The sequence below is a fragment of the Odocoileus virginianus genome, chromosome 15 (assembly GCF_023699985.2).
Source record: "Odocoileus virginianus isolate 20LAN1187 ecotype Illinois chromosome 15, Ovbor_1.2, whole genome shotgun sequence".
NCBI lineage: Eukaryota > Metazoa > Chordata > Mammalia > Artiodactyla > Cervidae > Odocoileus > Odocoileus virginianus.
This window is the reverse complement of record NC_069688.1, coordinates 6,588,349-6,609,846: the sequence shown is the minus strand read 5'-3', so window position 1 is coordinate 6,609,846 and position 21,498 is coordinate 6,588,349. Positions and strand designations below refer to the sequence as shown.

General features: G+C 47.3%; 1 protein-coding gene across 1 annotated transcript in view; it reads left to right on the top strand.

Annotated features, from left to right (window-relative positions):
* Positions 1–21,498, top strand: part of TG (thyroglobulin) — a 238,090-nt gene that overhangs the window by 90,817 nt on the left and 125,775 nt on the right. Inside the window, exon 35 of the mRNA XM_070476976.1 lies at positions 901–963. Within this exon, the coding sequence (XP_070333077.1) occupies positions 901–963 (63 nt within the window). The remainder of the gene's footprint in view (positions 1–900; positions 964–21,498) is intronic.

Below are 21,498 nucleotides of genomic sequence, written 5' to 3'. Positions count from 1 at the left end.
GACTGTGATCTGTTCAGAAAGGGGAGAGGCAGGGGAGATTAGCACTGATGAGCCACCTCCCGGGTGTGTGTAGTCTCTCGTTTAATTCCGACATCATCCTCTCATACCAGTGCCCGAAGCTGGGGATAGAAGAAGCCAGATCACTTGTCCATTTGTCCTGCTTCTAAGAGGCACATGGAGGTTGGAGCCCAGGTCTGTCTGCCCACCTACTCCAGGTTCTGTCCACCTGCCCTGCCGCCTGCCATGAAGAGCTGTCTTGTGACCTGTCAGGCCCTGTACCTGGCCCGACACTACCTCTTGTCATGCTCACGGCAATTCTCAGCATAGGCTGTGTCATCCCCATTGTATAGATTGAAAACTGAGGCCCAGAGATGCTAAGTGCCTCCCCTAAGTGAGTCAGTTAAGCAGCGATAGTGGGCATTTCCATTGTTCACCGCATGTCTCTAGGAACATGGCTGGTCTGCACTTTCGCACCTCTGGCCTTGGCAAATAGTGTGAAAATAAGTGCTATGTGTCACTCATAGGCAAAGCTGTGACAGCAGGGGCAGCCTTGTCCTTCCCAGCCGGAGTGTCTCGGAGGCAGGGGTGTGATGGAACCTCCCCTTGCCTGGGGCTGAAGGGAGTTGACACAGAGGAGAGCCCCCAGCACCTGCAGCAGGCACGTAGCTCAAGGGAGAGGAGACCCTTGGTTGCTTTAAGCGCCTGAGATGCTAGGATGTCCCTTCAGCACAGCCCACCTGGTCCTGACCACACAAGAGTGGAACCAGGGGCTCTGCGCACTGTCTTGCCTTCCACGCATGACTTTGTGTCACCAAGTAGGATGGACCTCTCTTCCTGCCTTCAGGGCTCGATAATCCAGAGTCAAAAAGAGCTAAAAGTCCATCTTTATCTTCTTTTCAGTTTCTCGAAGTGATGCTCCCAGTTTTTGCCCTTCGGTGGCTCTGCCTGCCCTCCCGGAGAATGGTGAGTCCATGGTCATCTTTGTCTCTCCCGTGTGAGGCTGACTTTCTCCTCGCTTCTGTCCATCACGTTTCTGACCTCAAGCTCCTCTCAGTTAGACACATGCATGCAAAGAGCAAACACCAGCATCACACCCATTTCATAGACGAGGAAACTTGCAACAGTTAAGTGACAGCCAAACAACACAGCCAAGCGGAAGCCGAGTGGGACGGGAGCCCAGTACAATAAGTCTGCTACACATGTATGCGTTCCATCCCAAGAGCGTGTTCTATGACATGCTATCTGACAAAGTTAGCCTAGGTACCCAGCTAACACAATGGGCTATACAGTAGTGTACTGTAATAGGTTTACAATGCTTTTTGCACAAATAATGCATACAGAACAAACATAAAAAAATAAAACATGTTTAAGCTTACAGTCCACTACCTTGAAAAGTACAGTAGTACAACACTAAAGCTGGTGCATCTTAGCAGTACCAGCTGTTTCACCGCTGCCTTTATGCTTGTTTCCGGACATCTTGAGCTTGAAATAAAGATACTGTACTACTGTACTCTATGCAGTTCTGTACAGTAAAGTACACCAAACACTACCACTTGCAGAGGATGCACGCACCTGGCCATGTATGCCAGACACGTGAACTAACTTACGTGATTGGACATGCAAATGCACGTTTGCATCTTTCAAAGTCTGCAACTCGAAGGTTCATATGTAGGGGGTTTACTGGTACTTCTGATTTTTGTTCTAAGGTTTGTTTTCACCGTATGGCATGGTGATGAGACCTGCACAAGCCTGGGGCCGTGTCAGGAGCCGTGGTGTTTGGGACCCCAGAGTGAAATGAGTTAGGTCTTCTATGTGCGGAGGGGTTGGGCTCAGAGCCCCAGGTGCCCCCGAGTGGCACAGTGACCTCTGAGGCCAGGCACTGGCCCCGAGCCCAGGAGCACGGGCAGGCTGAGGCTGCTGTCCCCTCCCGCACCTGGCACCGTGCCCAGCACCACTGGCCCCATCTGCTGCCTGGGCAGTGGGAAGTGTGGAGCGCTGGGCGCCGGGTGGGGCAAAGCGGGAGTGGGCAGGCCAGCGTGGGCCTCACTGTGCGTCTCGCTTCTGCCTCCCCTGAGTCAGGAAACACGAGGCTCTCATCATTCCTGTCCGGTGACATGATGTCTGAGGGGTGCTAGACGTGTGTCATCACGGTCCTGGCTGAAGGGACAGATCGTGGCTCGTGTAGGAGGGAACCGTTTTTAGTCAAGGCTGGGCTGAGAGTATGAATGTCTTCAACCATGTCGTCACTTCCTTCACTCAGCAAAAAGAGCTGACTCTGTGTGTACTTTTCCCCCGAGCGTTCTATGCAGAACATCAATGTCTAAGCACTTACAGATTTCATGTCTAAGACTTTTGATCATCACACCAACCTCCAAAGGCAGGTTCCATCTTCCTATTTGTTAATTATAGAAAAATGCAAATGATGCCAGAATACAGAAGGAAAAAAAAAATCACAGGATTATTTAGAAGTTACTCCATGTCAATTAATACTTTGGTTTATTTCCTAATCTCTTCAGATTTTTTTTTAATGTGTGTGTGGAAAGTAGTTGTAATTTCTCTTCAATGCTTTGTTTTTACCTAATATTGCATCGTGTGTGTATTTCCAAACTGTTGTAGATGTGCAGACCATTCATGCATGCATGTGTATATTCATTCATTCATTCAATCAAGTTTTTACCCCTAAAATGTTCCCACTCTGGTGATGAAGAAACAAATGGAACAGTATCAGCCATGACTGTCATGTAGTTCACTAGCTCATTCCTCTATTTCTGGGCATTTGATTGTTTGACTCCTCATCACTATGAAAATATCGCAAGAATCCCGTTGTGCATAAAGCTCTTTCCAATGTCCAGATTATTTCCTGGTGGTGGTGGGTGTACCTTCTCTGAAGCAGAATTACTGGGCTTGAAAACTCTAGATTTTAAGACTCTAGGTCTATATTGCCAAATTAGTCCCAAACAGTTGTTTGTAGTTTCACACTTGCTAGCAGTGAATCAGTGTTTTTTTCCATCACATGCTTAGAATTCTTAAATACTATCACTAGGAAATCATTTATTAAATTTATGGATAAAGAAAGTTTTGATATCTTATGTCAAATGTATACTGTTAGATAGAAATCAATCAACATATAAGCATCTTCAGGTGATTTTACAATGCTTCCAGTCTGTTTTTGATAAGATTTGTATTACTGAGATTTGGATCACCAACAAAAGAAAAGATATAGAATTCCACATCACTCTTCATGAACACACAAAGTCTACAAATCTGGGTAGATGTTTCAAAAGTGGAATGAGACATCACAGTATTTTCAAATATGCCTTGGACGGGTGTGGTTTGAAAGCAGAAGAGGTGTGGGGCCAACATTCCATCTGTGCACAGAGCTCCCAGGTTGGAATGAAGAGTGTGAGCATGTTTGTTTGATGTGTCAGAGGCAGGAGTGTCATTCTGCCTTCAGGGTATTGGTGCCTCTATGTGATGCTGACATGGATGGTGTGCGTGCATGTGTGTGCACACACATGCAAATACACACCAAGCACATGTAAATCTCTCATCTTTATGCTCTTTTTATTCTGGGAGAAAAGGAAGTATTTATTACATACCAAACATTGCATAAATGATTTCATGCTCAAAAGAAAGTGAGGTGGTCACAAGGTCTATTTTTCAAATAAGGAGTCCGAGGCTCCATTAGGGTAAATGACCACACTGGGATTGGAACCCACGTGTATCTGGCCCCACTGAGAGTTAGATGAAAATGTTTGGTTTGAGCTTCTGGAAAGGGTGACAGAAATGAACTTCCCTATCTCAGACTTGTCCAGAGAACTTTTAAAGTCCTGGCCTTGTTTCTTTTATGAAGTTGTGTGTATAAGCTACGCCTTCAACGTCTGCTGGAAAAGGGGAGTTCTGATGCAGTGATGCATGGATTAATGTGGATAGAGGAGTCGAAGGTGACCTGTGAAACCTCAGGGGCCTGTCTTGGGAACATACTGTGTGCTAGGGGCCACTCTAAGCTCTGGTTTATGTTGCTTCAAAGAAGGTTTCTAACACATTAGCGGGTTTGAAGACAGCGCAGAGAAAGTGTTAGTCTCAGTCGTATTCAACTCTTTGTGACCCCTTGGACTGTAGCCCGCCAGGCTCCTCTGTCCATGGGGTTTTCCAGGCAAGAAGACTGGAGTGGGTTGCCACTTCTGCCTCCAGGGCATCTACCTGACCCAGGGATTGAACTCGAGTGTCCTGCATTGCAGCCGGATTCTTTACCCTTGAGCCACCTCCATAGTGAGCTTCAAAATGACGCATACGCTCTCCCTTTGGGCTGAGGACATGGTGCGTGGACAAGCTAGGCTTTGAGAAAATGAAAATGATTGTGTCATCTGTGTGTCAAGGGCCATTTTACCCTAAAAGGGAAAATTGTATGTTTTTTTAAATAGGCAAAACGGCAAAGATGATATTTCTTCATAGGAGAAAAGGTCCATTGCTTCTTAAAAGACCCATGACAACCAGTCCAGAGCGATGTTTAGGACATTGGAGGCTTCCTATATGATGGCCACTATCTCCCCGTCCCCTGCAGGCCAAGCTTGGGGTCTTTCAAGGGGTAATTCGCAGGGTAATTGCTTGTCACCTACTATTTCAGAAGCTCTTCTTTTAGTGGTGTCATTGAAACAAACTGAGTATTTAGAGTGCAAGCCAGAGGAAAACACCAAATGTGAGTCTTAGAAAATCGTGTCTATGCTCTGAGCTCCTTTCACCTGAGGAATTTCAAAACACCCTTTAAAATACTCTCTTGACTGTGAGCACAGGTTGCTACCGGCAGATCAAGGCTGTGGGTAAGGCTGCAGCTTGAGAGGGTGAGAGGTGTGGCTGAAGAAGATGCCTGGTCAAAGTCTGCCCTGCTCAGCTACCCCAGCCTGGAGCTCAGCGACAGTGACAAAACCTGAATTCCAGGTTGATGGAGATGAAAGTGGCCGTGCCAACAGGCTTTCTCGGGGACACACGATTGTAGTCAATCAACTTTGTCTGCTTGGCCTCCGTCCTTTCCTCGCTGTGCCAAGGAGCTGATGGAATTCAGTTGATCTGTTCTGCAAATGTTTTCCATTAAGCTGGAGGCAGAATTGTGTGATCCTAAAAAATGCCAGCACTGGCAGGGAGTGTGTGTCTGATTGAGGGAAACATCAGGGCATTCTGGTGCAGCCATGGGCTTTGAAGTCCGTCCGCCCGGCTTCCAATCCTGCCCAATCACTTAGCCACTGGGTACTCCGGGGCCAGATTCCTCAGCCCCCTCAAGCTTCTGTTGGCCTCTGTAAAGTGAGGATGGTGGTGAAATATAAGAAATATCAGTCTAGTAGGTTTGTGTTGTAGAATAAAAAGTACAAGACTCCGCATAGAACCTGATAAGACTGGGTGTTCAAGAAATGTCTGTAATAATTCCAAGTTTAAACCCGTCCTTTTACAGAGGAGGAAACAGGCAGAGGGAGAAAGAGTGACTCTCCCAAGTCACAGTCATTTAAGGTCAGAGCTATAAAGTCATGAATGTTTCCATTATTATGTATAGAGTACCTTAATCTGTCAATCACTGTGCTAAGAACTTCCATATTTTCATCCCCATAACAGCCCTAGGAGGTGTGTACCCTTATGTCCATTTTACAGACTTGGAAACTGTTAGTCAGAGAGGCCCAAGGTCACAGAATTAATGAATGGTAGAGCCAGGATTCAAACCCAGTCTGATCCAAATCCAGAGGCTCCCCACTGAAGATGCTGACTGTTGCTGATTGGGTCCCCCAGGATGCAGACTCGGAGATTAGAATGCAGGTCATTTTTTAGGGAGTGGAGTCCAGGGGGTGGAAGAGGAAAAGACGACAGAGAGAGAACTTGAGCCTCAGTGCAACTTTAGCTCAGTTGATCTCCGGGGATGCTGGGATGACCTTTAAACTTGTTACACCCTCACATTGGTCACACATAGATATGGCTGCTCTTCTGGGGTGCCACCATCCCTACAGGGGTCTGACAGTAGGGTCTCTGCCAGCAGCTCTCCCAGCAGCTGGGGAAGAGCCCTTCATTCCTGAAGGGGGTTCTGGAGGACATCCGGCATCCCAGGGGCGCTATACTTTAATGATCTCACCTGGGGCTTATTTGAGGCTGGGATGGGAGCTATTAGCAACTGTGTCCTGCAGCGACCCTGGGCACTGTCACCTGCCGGCCATGGCCACTAGCGTGGTGATGCGTTAAGCCACACACACGCCAGTTATTCATCCTTCTGATCCTTGGGCTGAAAGGGCCATATGAGCAGGCCCTGACTCCAACATTGCCTCGTGTTTGCATAAAACTTAAATCCCCTTTTCAAAATGCACAGAGCTGACATGTGCACACGAACACAGAGACACACAGCCTTTCTCTGGACCTCACAGTATAGACTCTGTCCCTATTCATGGGAAGTGGTGTCTAGAGGTAGATTCCATATCCCAGGGTCCAGCGAGGTTGGCAGGCATGTACTGTTTTCTGTCTGCAGCCTGCCGAGAGCGCTGAGTCCAGCTAGCAGCGGCAGTGCCCACCTAGACCAGTGCTTGCAGCCAAGACGCCCACCTGCCCCGGCCCCGCGCTGCCTGGGTGGCTGTGACCGGCAGGACTGAGTGTGCTCTGGACACAGCCTTGCCTGGGGCAGGTCCCCCGGACCTATGCCCTGCTGCTCGGAGACCCAGGGGCTGAGATGGAGAAGAGCCTGGCAGACTGGGATCCCAGCCATGGCAGAGGGAAGTAAAGTGGGACACAGGTGGAAACTGGCCCCCAGCTCCGAAGGCTTCACTTCTCTCCACAGAGGCAGGAGGAAACCTCGGGCCAGCTGGTGAAGTGCAGGATTTGGGGCACAGTTATGGTTCTTCTGCCTCAGCTGCCATCCCCCTGTTCATTCGCTTGTTTGTTCAACAAGTGTTTAGTGAGCACTTGCTCTGCCGGGCACTAGGTCCTAGGGCCAGAGCCATGAACGGAGCCTCAGAAAGCCCCGCTCCATGGAGCCTTCATCCTGGTAAATCTTTGGGGCTGGTACCTCCTTGGCGCTGAGCTAACATCACCCTCCACAGTCCCCATCAAGCAGCCTCTTCAGCACTCCCTACCCCTTCACCCTGCCGTAGTGTCTGCGTATCTTTGTGCTGTGAAATCTTTTCCCTTGTGTACTGCTTGAGTAATTGTTTGCCCTCCTCTAAAAGGGAAGTCACATGGGGCAGGGGTTTTTATCTGTCTTGTTCACTGCTATATTTAAGCTCCTAGAAACATGACTGTACCTAGTCAGTTCTCAGGAAATAGTCCCCAGATGAATACACATATTTCTCTTGTTTGCTTGCTTGTGAGATTTCATGCTCCAAAGGGCAGATATCGTGTAATTCATGGTTTTATCCTAAACACTTAGCAAAGTTTCTAGTAGACGCTCAATCTTATTTTATTTACAATTATTTGCTTTTTTAAGGAAAAATATAAATATTCATTTTGCTCTAGGTTAGTATTTTAAAGCTAATAGTGATTCAATTAATGCTTGTTGAAAGAATGAATAAATTAATGAATGGTAACCAGGTGAATGGATTAGAAATCACATGGGATGTAGGAATTCCATCTTTGCCCTCCTTAGGTTGTGAACTTGACCAATTTAAGGGATACTTATAAGTTTCAATTGTTACACTTATAAAATGGAGGTGATGGTGTCTTCAAAGAGGTTGTTATTAAACTTTAAATATGCCTTATGTGTAAAACTGCTGCCCTAATGCCTGGTGAAGTTTGGCCATATTGGAATAGCTAGATTAGGTCAAGCATTGCCAGTTCTAAGGGATCCTTTTCACAGGTCACCTTTGTGAATGCTGCCCCTGCACTTTTACAGTATACAACCTGTGCAACTGTACATGGTGTGTCTGGGAGACATTTGATTAATGTTTGCTGAATAATTGTGTCTTAAACCTTTGTTATATCTTAGAGACTGGGAAAATCAAAGGATTTACCTTAATAACTTCCTTTTCAGACAGCACCAGTTTTATACTAGTCCTCAAGGATTGGCTCAATTGAATTGAAGGGTAATAGGGTCAAGAACAAAATATGCCAACCTTCTTTTGTAACCTGGAGAATCCCAGGGACGGGGGAGCCTGGTGGGCTGCCATCTATGGGGTTGCACAGAGTTGGACATGACTGAATCAACTTAGCAGCAGCAGCAGCAGCAACTTTCTTTTGTATAATAACATTTTCCCCAAGAGTGGTCACATTTTAAGAAGTGGGTAAACCAGGAAGATTTCATTTTCAAAAGTGGAAATTCAGATCCTTTGTTAAGCATTTGAGGGGAAATATTTCAGAATGGTTACCCTTCCTAGGACCACTGTAATCACTGTGAGCTGATTATGAATTAAACCATCTCTGAAAGCAATCTATCAACAGTGGTAGATTTCCTTTATTTTTATGGGTTATAATAATTCTGTTGATTAAAAATGGTAATACTATGTTACCAGTGGCTAGTACTACACAAAGTTTTTATTTTATTTTTTATTGTTGTTGTTGTTTAGTTGATAAGTTGTGTCCGACTCTTGTGACCCCATGGACTGTAGTCTGCCAGGCTCCCTTGCTCATGGGATTCCCCAGGCAAAAATATTGGAGTGGGTTGCCATTTCCTTCTCCAGGGGAGACTTCCCAACCCAGGGATTGAACGTGTGTCCCCTGCATTGCAGGAGGATTCTTTACCACTGAGCCATCAGGAGGCTGTGCTGAATTCTCTGGCCTCCTTAGTGGACAGAAGCTTATTTGTTAAGGAAGTAATCACCTTCCCTCCCCGATGAGTGAAGTTACCAGGAGAGGAGAGGAGCCTAGCACAGGGGTGACTGTGGGAGGGCTCCCATGTAGACATTACCTCATGGAGGGGGCAGCAGGAGATGAGATGGGAGGGGGTGGGGTCAGAGGATGGAGAAAGAGGCGTTACTGGTCCTACTGTGATGGTGTGAGGTGGAGAGGATGAGGTCCCCGTCAGTGGAGTATTCAGGCATGTTGGAGATTCCCTCGCTGTGGGAGGGGGTGGCTTCAATGGCCTCTATACTTCTCTTTTAACTTTTCTATTTTAGTAATTCTAATGACTGGTTCGGTTACACTTTAAGGCGTGGTTTTTTATTTTCTGTTTTTGTGATAACTTACCCAGAGGGAAGCAGAAAGCTCTTGGTAGATGTTTTTAGAAGCAGAAGCAGTGAAGCAGAGAGACCTTGGCATTGGGCAAATCTGGGTTTCAATTCCAGTTCTGCTCCCCCTCTGTGTCCTGGGCCAGTCGTCCCTACACTTTTCTGAGCCTCGGGTTCCTCGAGGCAGACTCTTCATATCTCCTGCATCCACGAGTTGCTATGAGATTTGGGTTAATCGGGCAGGACAAGTGTTTAGCATGATACCTAACGTGTGTAGTGAGTAAGGGGTGAGTGGGGACAGCTCAGCGGCTCCTGCCCCTACAGTGGCTGGAGAGGCGGAGGGTGGGAGTGCTGTCTTGAAAGCCTGACTGCCTGGGTTCAAACCGACTCTGTGACCTTGTGTGAGTTCCCCACAGTCCTCTGGGAGGTCAGGGTGGCCTCTGTCCCACACAAGAGTCCCTAGAGAAGCCTCTTCATTACTGGAATTACTTTGCTCAGCTTACATTGGTCCTCAGATGCATGTGTGCCTCTGAGTTTCTGCACGTTTCCCCAGCTTCCTAGGATCACTTGGTAACTCCAAGGAAGAGTTCAGATGCTCCAAGTAACCAAGCTGTCCTGCCACCTCCAAGGAAGCCTTTGTATGGGGGTGGAATGTGGGGCCTCCACTTGATAAGAGTCAAACTTCTTTGAGAGAAATCATGTTCAACCTGAGCCTTTGAATTTCCACTAGGAAATTCTGCTTGTGACACATTTAGTGATTTGCTGTGAGGACATGGACAGAGTCTGGTTTCTTGGGTATGCTTTTTTCTTAGACATTTCTTGAGAAGTGTCTTTGAAGTTAGCGATGTAAAAGGTAATTACTCACCAATCACAAGCTCACAACCTCAGTAAATGTGGGACTGTTTCAGATGTCTTTGAAAACCCCTGCCTGGGATGTCCATGCCGCTTGCGTGCCTGCTAAGTTGCTTCAGTCATGTCTGACTCTTTGAGGCCCCATGGACTGTAGCCCACCAGGCTCCTCTGTCCGTGGTATTCTTCAGGCAAGAATACTGGAGTGGGTTGCCGTTTCCTACTCCAGAGGATCTTCCCGACCCAGGGATTGAATCCCCGCCTTTGAAGTCTCCAGCATTGGCAGGCAAATTCTTTACCATTAGTGCTGCCCGGGGAGCCCACATGCCACTGCAGGAAATCAGTTTATGATCTGGAATTGAGCCCGGGGAGGGAGGGGGCAGCTGCAGTGGGATGGGGATTGGAAGGGGACAGTCTGGGTCAGGTCCTTGACGTCCATGAGCTGTGATTTTGGCCATGAGATTCACCAGCTCCAAGCTTCAGTTTGAAAGTGTCGTCACTCAGTCCAGTCCAGTCCAGTCGCTCAGTCGTGTCCAACTCTGCGACGCTGTGGACTGTAGCCAGCCAGATTCCTCTGGCCGTGTAATTTTCCAGACAAGATTACTGGAGTGGATTGCCATTCCCTTCTCCAGGGCCTTTTCCCTACCCAGGGGTCAAACCCAGGTCTCCTGCATTGCAGGCAGGTTCTTAATTATATGATCCACCAGAGAAGCCCCCATTAGTAAATAGCACAGTTTAAATGAAAATGTTTCACAAACAGGAATGGGCCACATAAAAGTGAGATATTATAAAATCACATGCACATTATTTGCTTCTATGTGATCCACTGATCAATTAATTGGTTTTGTTCAATTATTATTTACTGAAGTCTTGTGGTGTGAGAATAATCATAGCATTAATCTTTATAGAGATGAAAAAAGAGTGAGTATACCATTTCTCCTTTATTAATTAAGGAGCTCTATTCATTCACTCATTTGTTACATGTTTATGGATTGGGCAGTTCATGCAAAATTGTGATATTGATATTCCTGTTTAGCATGTAGAACCCTAGATCCTTTAATAAATGCTAGCTACAACTTTATTTGACTTCCTAGGTGGCTCAGTGGTTAAAAAAAAAAAAAATCTGCCTGCCAATGTAGGAGACTCGGGTTAAACCCCTGGGTCAGGAAGATCCTCTGGAGAAGGAAATGGCAACTCACTCAGTATTCTTGTCTGGTCAATCCCATACACAGAGAAGCCTGGCAGGCTATAATCCATGGGCTCACAAAAGAGTCACAACTCTTTTAGTTTAACAACTAAACAGCAACTATATATCTATATCTATCCTTATTTTTTGGCCACACCCTGTGCAACATGCAGAATTGTGGTCCCCTGGCCAGGAATCCACCGTGCCCCCTGCAGTGGAAGTGGTGAGTCTTAACCACTAAACTGCCAGGGAAGTTCCGCCATTGTTAGTATTTTTATATGCTACTATGACAAGTCTTGGAGAATTAATAAAGCCTAGGCATACTGTTTGATCTCTAGAAACTCACAATTTAACAGAGGGAAAAAACATAAGTAACTTGCAATGCTGCATATCAGTGGAACAGTTGACATATTTATAAGATACTTAGAGCAGAAGGAAAACTCCTGGGAATGGCCGAGGAAGGACTCTTGGGAGGGTTTCTGAGGGAAGTGACATCTGTGCTGGGTTTTGAAAGATGATATGAGCTTATCAGGTGCATAAACTGACTTCACTTTGCAAGTGCAAACAAAGGGAATAGTGAACAAAGTCAGACAGCACAGAATGTTTTGCTAGACCGCCAAACATGAGTTTGGGGTGGTAGGAAGTAGGTGGATGAGAGGAGCCTGGAGAGGCAGGTGAGGGAGGCAGCAGACAGAATGTGTGAAAACTTGGAGGCCATGGTTTTTTGTTTTTGTTTTTGTTTTTTTTCGCTAGAAAATCAGATAAATGCATTTACCCCGCACAGAGTATCCACTTATAATGGATATTTAGACTTGAAAAAAAATACATTTATTTTGACTTTCTTTCTGTATTGTGTCCTTTCTAGATGGACAGTCTGCTGATATACTGGTTAAGGATACTGTTGAATATTTCAAGTCGGCAGTCCCGCGGGTAGTGGTGCCAGTTCTCAAAAAGATAATGCAAAGAGGGAATGAGTTAAAGAGCGCGAGAATGGAAGTGAGACTTCAGGGTCCAGCTTTCAACATGCCGAGTTTGGGATGTTTCAGGGAGGTATCTAGTGAGTCCTGAATATCTCAGTGTGAGGCTTGGGCAAAGGTCTGTCCTGGAGATACTTCTGATAATCACTAGCACGCCAGTGGTATTTTAAGCCTTGGGGGTCATGAGATATATACTATATACTCACCCTTGGAGAGTATATAGAATGTAAATAGTAAAGGTCAGGGACAGACCCCTAAGGAACTGCAGTCTTTAAGGGAAGTGCAGAAGAGAAACCAGAAGAGGCACTAGGAAGCTAAAAGGAGCACCAGGGTGTGTGGAGTCATGGAAACCAGAGTACCTTCAAGGAAGATGAAGACTGTGCATATTCATTGGATTAGTCATGAAGGGCCTTCTGTAAATTTCACTGGTGAAGAGGGAAGAAACTACATAGTAGTGATTTGAGAAAAATGGAAACTACAGACTTTCCAAAAAATCTTGGCACTGAAGTCAAAGAGAGAATGAGATTGACAGCTAAAAAAAGAATTGTGGAACATTTGTTGGTAACCAAGCATTTTTAGGTCATGAACCACCCATGATAAAGTATTGGAATGTATCCTCCATAGGTACCAAATTTTGCATGTGTTTTCATGCAAGCGACTCCGTGAAACCCAGAGCCCAAGTTAAGAAACCTAAGGTGATGGGTTGGTTTCATAGTGGAGAAATGTGGGTATGTTTTCGCACAAAGACTGAAGTGTCAGTGTCCAGGGTAGGCGGGACGTGTATGAGAGGTGGGAGTGGGTGTGTAGGAGATGGGGAGGAGAAGGGGGAAATCAGAGATGGATGTCCAACTGGCTTCAAATAGCCACCCTTTCTCTCAGAAGAGACAAAGAGGGAAAGATGGGAGGCTTCACAGAGAGCAGAAAGGGGCAGATAGTTAAAGCTGATGCTAATGGTCACTTTTCCCCTGGGAGGCAGGGGATCAGGTGCCTCCTGAGAGTGCAAGGGTCACGGCGATGCCTGGCCGAGGAGACCGGAAAAGAGAGGACCACGGTATCAGGCTGCACAGAGTTCAGTGGAGGCTGAAGACTCAAAACCTGTAAAGGCGCCAGTCTGCTTGTGGGTATTTCTTTAGCTGTGCTCAGGTCGAGACAAGTTGCAGAGAAAGCAGGCCCACTGGATTAATCCAGCTGAAGGGAAGGGGGTTGGGAGCGCTGTGGCAGAAGGGAAGTTGAAACGCTTGACCAAGCCATGAGAGGCCTTGGTTTATGAGAAGCCAGTGAAGATGGGCAACCTGGAGGAGGTTAGGAAGTGGGAATCATAGTGAAATGAAAGAGCTTATTTTAATGGAATAAAGTATAAAAATTCTGGGAGGAAGGAGGGCTGTGGGATGTAGCAGCATGTGGCACTTTGAATGAGTGGCATTGGCATGGTGATGGAACCCAGTGCCCTGACAGTTTGGCTGTGGAGGTGCTTGGCGGGGGTGAGTGCAGGTACAGTTTTCTGTGTTTGAAGAGGTCAAGAAACAGACCAGAATGAGAAATGGGCCACCTGCTTTACCCATAGATGATAAAGTCACTCGAGATTTTAGCAGTAGCTGGGGTGAAGATGGAAATTATCTTGGCAAAGATAATTGGAAGAATTATCTCTGCTGGCAAAGAATTGGAAGAATGTGGGGGAATGACCAGACATCCCTAGTTGGGGATGAGAGAAATACTAGAAGTTTCCATAGCCAGAAGACTGTAACCCAAAATGAAGGCCGGGAACTTTATGGTAGGAACCCTTGTTTCCAGGACACAGTGGATAGGGAAGGATGAAGGGTTTGCTGTGGCAGCAGGGAGGTGGTTTCAGAGAGCTGGGAGCCACAGGAGCCTGGTTCAGAAGTAGGATAAGACCATGTGGATTTAGGCTTGGATTCTACCCTCGAACTGGAGGGCAGCTCATGTTTGCCAACTTTTCCTTCTACCAAATAAGAACCATCAGAAAATCCAAACCAAACAAATCTTTGTCATTTTGTAAAAGAACTTTAACATGTCAAGTTAGGAAGGAAGGGTAACTATCAATGTGTCATGCTGCTGCTGCTAAGTTGCTTCAGTTGTATCCGACTCTGTGCGACCCCATAGATGGCAGCCCACCAGGCTCATCTGTCCCTGGGATTCTCCAGGCAAGAATACTGGAGTGGGCTGCCATTAAAATTACAATATTTTACCTTCCAGATGGTATTCCCCAGATGACTCCTCATTCCTGGAAAAAGTACAGAAACTCCCTGTCAATTTTTCTGCTGAGCTTTTGGTTCCCAGAATGTAGACCCTCCACCCATCATGGTGCATGGTGACTGAACCCATGGCCCTCTGTCTCTGCCTTCTGGACCAGTGGTGGCAAACCAGAGCATGCAGTGTGTTCAGAACCTATAATCTGAGAATGGATATATAACATACAGAGAGTATGCAGCGGAGAATGAATGTGGGGCAGCCAAGCTTAAAATATTTACTATCTGGCTTCTAACAGAAAAGTCTTGCTGACCCTGCTGTAGCCTGAATATGTGTTGTCTTCTCCATCCTTCCTCCCAAGTCCCTGAATCACCTGAGCGGGTCTTCTCTGGTCCTCCCAGGCCACATAACCTACCCCTTACTGTGTGACAGGCTTGATCAGGAAAGTGAAGAGGTGGCAGCAGTCCTATTAATACAGTTAATGCTCATGTTTTGGCTGAAAATGCCCTGTTTTATTGATACAAATGACAACATGTACACCCTCGTGCATTCAGCAGCATGGCACAGAGCTGGAAGCTCTGGCTTCGGAGGCCAACACACAGGGGTGACTCTTTAATAAATGTTACAGAGCACTCTCATGTGCCAAGCAGTTTGCAGGCATCAGTCCTTTCAGCCCTCACCCTCACCATGAGTCCAAGGCTCACTGACTTCTCGTGCCATGACACACGTTGGATGCAGTGACATGGCACTGGGAAAACCAGGTGGAAGACTGGCCCAGCAGCCTCCACCCCCCTCCTCCAAGAGACTGGAAGGATCAAGAGGAAACTCTGACCCTTAGCACATGGGAAGCCCTGACTCAGGTGACATCAGGTGGCCAGACTACTCCAGTTTACAGAGTGCAGTTTACCCTAAATCAGAGCTAGCAGTGGGCAGAGCTTGGGACTGGGGCAGGCAGACTGCCCCCAGAGTGGCCCTGCCGTAAAACATGCATGCAGTGGTGACCAGAACAGTCACGTACACAGCTCTGTATAAATTAAGTGAAACAACACGTAGCACATTGCAATGTGTCTGGTAAACAGGAGCTGCTTAAGAAACATTAGCCATTGTAATATAACATGATAAGAATTATCATTAGGCTCAGCATGTCTGTGCAACAGGGAGTGCAGCAAGCTCACTGTGAGTCAAGGAATGGACGTTTTTGCTGAATATTCACTCACTGTAGTAGTTCGGGCTATGTAACAAAATGCCACTAACTGAAGGCTTAAACAATAGAAAATTAGTCTCTCCCACTTCTGGAGGCTGGACGTCCAAGGTCAAGGTGCTTGTAGGGTGGGTCCCTTCTGATGGCCGTGAGGGAAGGATCTGTTCCAGAACCCTCTCCTTGGCTTGTTGATGGTGGTCTTCTCCCTATGTCTGCTCATCATTTTCCGTTAATGCCCACTTCTAGGACTTAATTTCCCCTTTACGTGAAGACCCCAGTCTCTTTGGATTAGGGACCAGGGCTTCCCTGGAGGTCCTAGTGGTTAAGAACCCACCTGGCAATGCAGGTAGGTGTAAGAGATGTGGGTTTGATCCTTGGGTTGGGAAGATTCCCTGGAGAAGGGCACGACAACTCCCTGAAGTATTCTTGCCTTAAGAATCCCCTGGGCAGAGGAGGTTGGTGGGCTACCATCCATAGGGTCACAAAGAGTTGGACACAACTGAAGCAATTCAGCACAGCAAGCACTGATGACCCTATTTTAACTTGATTACCTCTGTAAAGCCCTGTCTTCAAATAGCATCCCATTCAGAGGTGCGGGGGCTTAGGATGAATTTGAAATATGAATCTTGGAGTGGGGGTGGGACACAGTTCAACCACAGTACTCAGCACCAGCCCTCTGCTGAGCTCTGGAAGTGCAAAGTCAAAGATGAAAACACACCTCCTGGGGAGCTCAAAAGTAGGTATTTAGGGGCTGAACAGAGGTAAATGTGTCCCTGGATACTTTTATAGTGTTATAAGTGTTGAAATGGGTCCATTGGGGTCTGCTTTAAATGTCAGACATGAAAGACAGATAGTTAGCTCTGGTCCCATTTTCATCTCGCAGATGATTGCAAAATAACAAGGGGTGTCTTTTTTCTTTTTGTTATCAAAGGAACATCTAGGTTTGGTTTTTTTTTTTTTTTGCTAATGAGGGTAAAAATAGCCCAATGTGATGTGGTTCTCACTTGAAAGACGGTGTCTGGTAAGAAATGAGGATGTCTGAGCAGTGGTCCCATCTAATAATGATAGTACACAAGTTTTGTCATCAGCTAGAGCTTGTGGCCATAAAACTGTGAAAGCAGCGTCAACAACCCTGTTAGCCTCTGTTTATGCCAAAATCACAGAGGATTGCTGCTGCCTGAAATGGTTTTCCTGTCTGAAAGCCTTTTCCTGTCTGAAAGCCTTCAAAACTTTGATGTTTTCCCCCAGCCAGCCAGCCTGGGCATGGAAACCACCTCCATTATTTCCTCAAACTTTCCCCATATCCAGCATTGATAAGCGTTAAGGAGCAGAAAGGAATTCTTGGTTCTTGACTACAAGTAAACAGTATGAGTCCTGGCTTCTTTTCAGTGCTTTAGAGTTTCTACTTTTTATCTCCATTCTTGGTGATTCTTAAGAAAATCCCATCAGTCTTTTCATTTAACAAATGGGTCTGTGGTTCTTTGAATGTTGGCGAGGTCAGGCAGTCACAACTGGCTTGACATTTCTGCACTTGGATCTGATGGAAAATCATTGAAAGGCTCCTTGCCCTCGTTTTGAGAGGCGAAGGCCAGAATGGATGCTTGCCCTTGCTAACGCAGTCAGCAAGGGACAGACCTGCTCCTCCTGTCTCAACACAGGTCTGCAGTTATGTGGGCGTTTGTTTTGTTGTGGCTATTTTTAACACCTGAAATTACTATATTTGAACCTTAAAATCAAAATCAAACATTTCCTTCTTTAACTGACATCTGTCTGAAAAGAACAGAGGAAGGCAGGAAGACAGGAAGGCAAGAAAAGAGGAAGGAAGGGAGGGAGGACGCAAAGGGAATGAAATACAACTTTCCATATATCGGTGGAAATTTTCAAGTGTGTTTTTAGTTTAGTGATTTTTTTAAGCTTAATTGACATTAATATGGAATAATGCTGCCTGGAAGGAATGGAAGGACCCTGGTATCACACTGAGGCCTGCCCTACCCAAAGTTGCCCCCCTACCCTCAGCCCCACCGCACCTCAGCAACGCTGTGGAGTGCAGGGAGACATAATCAAAGCAGCAGGAGATTTCAAACCCTTCCTCCTGCCTTCGCCTGATCCCTCCCCCTACCACCACGGCCACAGGCTTGTCCCGGGACCCCTGGCTTTCTGCCAGGGGGATTCTATCCACACCTCCCCTCCCGCCATTAGCACAGTGGACCCGGGCCACGTGCCCGACACTGAGGCCTGCTGCCGAACATAGCGACATTCGGAAACAGGAGCGTTTCAAGGTTTTATGAGCCCAGCACATCCCCAAGGGAACCCATCGCTGCCGCCACCCTCTGTCCTGCTCTGTGCCCCCACGCTGTGTTCTTTCTTTCCTCGTGGACATTTTCCACCGCACGGTCTTTTGTCCAACCCAGAAGTCCCATGGTCTTCATCACCGTCTCCCTTACCCCGTCCTGTCAATCCTGCCTCCTCGGCCCCTCTGGGAACTGTCCTTTCCTTTCTACTCCGAATCTTTCTTTCTTGGCCACACTGGGCAGCTTGCAGGATCTTAGTTCCCCGAGCAGGGATTGAACTGGGGCCATGGCAGTGAAAGCTCCAAGTCCTAAGCACTGGACTGCCGGCGAACTCCAGTGACCTTTTTTAAAAAAGTGATGCTGGCAGTGTGATTTTGTAACATAGATTTTACACAAAGGGGAAAAACTAACCAACAAACCACAGAGGCTGCATTTCAGGGGAGACTATCCCTTTGGGTGAGTCTGAAAGCCACCGCCGCCTCATTCACCTGGTGAATAAACCAGAACCCTTGGAGTAAACCATGGATGCTGAAGCTGAAGGAGCTGGGCTTGAGGCCAAGCAGCACCACTTGTCGGCTAAGCCCTTTGTGTATGTTTCTGGATCTGTTTGCTCACCTGTAAAATGTGCACGTAATGGTGGCCACAGCATGGTTTATCGTGAATATTAAGTGGCAGTGGTATTGTTGAGTTCTTGACAAATTAGTGAACTCTTATGAAATGCTACCAAGACTACCCAGCTTTCATGCTTCACTATGATTTTGCATTCGCAAGGGATTTGCTGTCAGAGTTTTTCATGAGGTGCATATAGAACCCCAGATGTTGGTTTCAGCATGGCAGCAATGATTCATCCAGGGGTCCTGTGGGCCAGGGGAGGGGGGCGGGTGCTGGGTGTGGCAGAGAGCTGGCTCCAGGCCCTGGGATGGCCACCAATGAGCTGGCTCTCACTCTGGCAGTGACAGTCACCCTTTAATTAGAGCGTTTCCCCCTAGACATCAACCTAAACGTGGAGGGCAGCCAAAGCTTCCATTTTAAGATCATAATTGGCAGGTTCAGTCCTGAAATCCCATCATAAGTTTTCTCTGAAATTTCCCTGTACTCACCATCTAATAACATGTGCCTCAGATCAGCTGTGTTGCAAAAATGCCACTTGCACTGACCATGGAAATAGCAACACATGGAGGATGCTTAAGAAAATGACAGCCTTGGGTTTCCTGCAGGGAAGCCAGGTTCCAAGTTCAGAAATACATGGTTCAAGATTCTGAGAGTGGTCTCACAGCTTCAGGATGAGTGTGGGGTTCTTTTCCTGAATCCATGTGAGATCCGGTTGCGTTATTTGGCCACTTCTCTGAGTACACCTTTTTTTCTCTCTTTTTCTTCCTTCCTTCCTTTCCTATTCTTTTTTTTTAATTGAAAAAAAAAAGGGGGGTAGTGGTGCTAGATTGTTTTGCTACTTTATTTACCATTCTAATTTTAGTGACCCTCAGTACTATGGTGTCAAAGACAGGTTCGAGATAAAAATAATAGGCTTCCTCATATAGCTAAGAGCTTTTGCTATCAAAGACAACAACCTTTTCCTATCCGAGGATGGTCTTCCCGAGAGGATGCTCACCCCGCGGGAGGCTCAGAGGGGTGCAGAGAGCCCCTGACTTAGAGCCAAGGGGCTCTGTCTCGGGCTTTGTCACCATCCAGCTGAGCGTCCTTAGAAAGTCACGTGACCTCTCCCAGCTCCTGACTCCTCACGTTTGATCCCTGTCTGGGGCGCCGTGTGAATCAAGCGCAATGAGGTTTTACAGACAGGGAAACAAGGCGATGGAGTATCGCTTCCTAAGGGCTTGGGTGCTAAGCAGTGGCACCTTACGGGCTGTGAAGTGTTGCACCTAAGATGGCCATTGCGTTTTGCCAGCACAAGGTAAATGCTCAGATATTTATCATAAGGGTACACTGTATGGTCTTCTAAAAAAGAAAAGTCTAAGACAGAAGGAAAAATGAATAGATAAGTAGGTTTTCCCCATTAACTATCAATTCTGTACACTGAACCGCTCTGTACGGTATTCAGGTATTAGCCCGCCACCATAGAGGCCTATTTTGGGAGGCGACACTGTGCCCTCTTCAATGCCACGTGTGGTTAGAACGCGGCACCCACCCCCCAGGCCCGTCCACAGTCCTTCCTCGGCAGAAGCCTGAGGCCCCTGCAGGGTCTCCTCTGTCCTCACAGGGACACTGGCGCTCTGGTAAGGCTCTTCACCTCTGCCAGGCATTTCTCTGGCAGCCACAGCCTGATGATGCCTCTCACTCTCGCGGTGACAGAGAGCCCCGCACTCAGGATAGGGGAGCGGCACGTTCTTGGGAAAGCTGTCTTCACATCCCCGTGCCTCACAGGCTTCATCTCTTATTTTTAAAATTCTTTTAAAAATTTTAATTGGAGAACAGTTACCTTGCAATGTGTCAATTTCCGCTGCGCAGTGCTGTGAATCAGCTCGGTTCAGTTCAGTTGCTCAGTCGTGTCCGACTCTTTGCGACCCTGTGGACTGCAGCACCCCAGGCCTCCCTGTCCGTGACCAACTCCCGGAGTTTACTCAAACTCATGTTCACTGAGTCAGTGATGCCATCCAACAACCTCATCCTCATCAACTATACAGTGCAGATACATCCTCTCCCTCGTGCACCTCCCTTCCGCCGCCGCGTCCCGCCCCTCTAAGTCATCACAGAGCGTCGAGCTGAGCTCCCGGTGTCACACGGCAGCTTCCCACTAGCATCTGTTTTACACACGGTCGTGTGTATGTGTCAGTGCTGCCTTTTGTCATACAGAGGGAAGCAAGTCAGACAGACAAAAACAAATATCGCATATTCATGTATAGATGTGGAATCTAGAAAATGGTACTGACGAACCTATTTGCAGGGCAGGAATAGAGATGCAGATGTAGAGAATGGACTGTGGACACAGCGGAGGAAGGGAGGATGGGACGAATTGTCTTCATCTTTAAAGAGGATGTCTTGGCTGGGATTTTCCAGGAAAGACTCTGAGATAGAGTTGCATGCAGAAAGTTTAGTGCACAGTGCTCTTGGGAGCAACGCGTGTAAGGAAGCGAAGGGGCGGAACTGGGCGGGGGGTGAAGTAGAACGTGGATGCAAACCAAACCCTGGCCACATAGACGCCTCAGTGAGCTGTGAAGCTGAGCTGGCCTCTGGGGGTTGTCCCATCTTGGGGCCAGAGAGTTGGAACTTTGGAGATCCACCTAGACTAGTCTGGGGATGAAGGTTGACCCTGCGGAGGGAGGCAGCTGGCCTAGTCCTAGGTAATTCCTAGGGAGGGACACGGCCAGCAGCCCCAACCACTTGGGGAAATGAGAGCTTTCTCCAGCTTCCCAGTACATGGGGAAATGAGAGCCTTGGTCTTGAAGGCAGCCTGCACAGTGCATCACAAAACACCATGTAACCAGCACTGTGTGTGTGCTCAGCCATGTCCGGCTCTTTGCGATCCCCTGGGCCCTGTCAGGCTCCTTTGCCCATGCGATTCTGCAGGCAAGAATACTTCAGTGGGCAGTCATTCCTGTTTCCAGGGCATCTTCCTGGCCTAGGCATCAAACCCTACTCTCTTGTATCTCCTGCACTGGTGGGCAGATTCTTTCCCACTGTGCCATCCAACACTGATGAGCCTGTT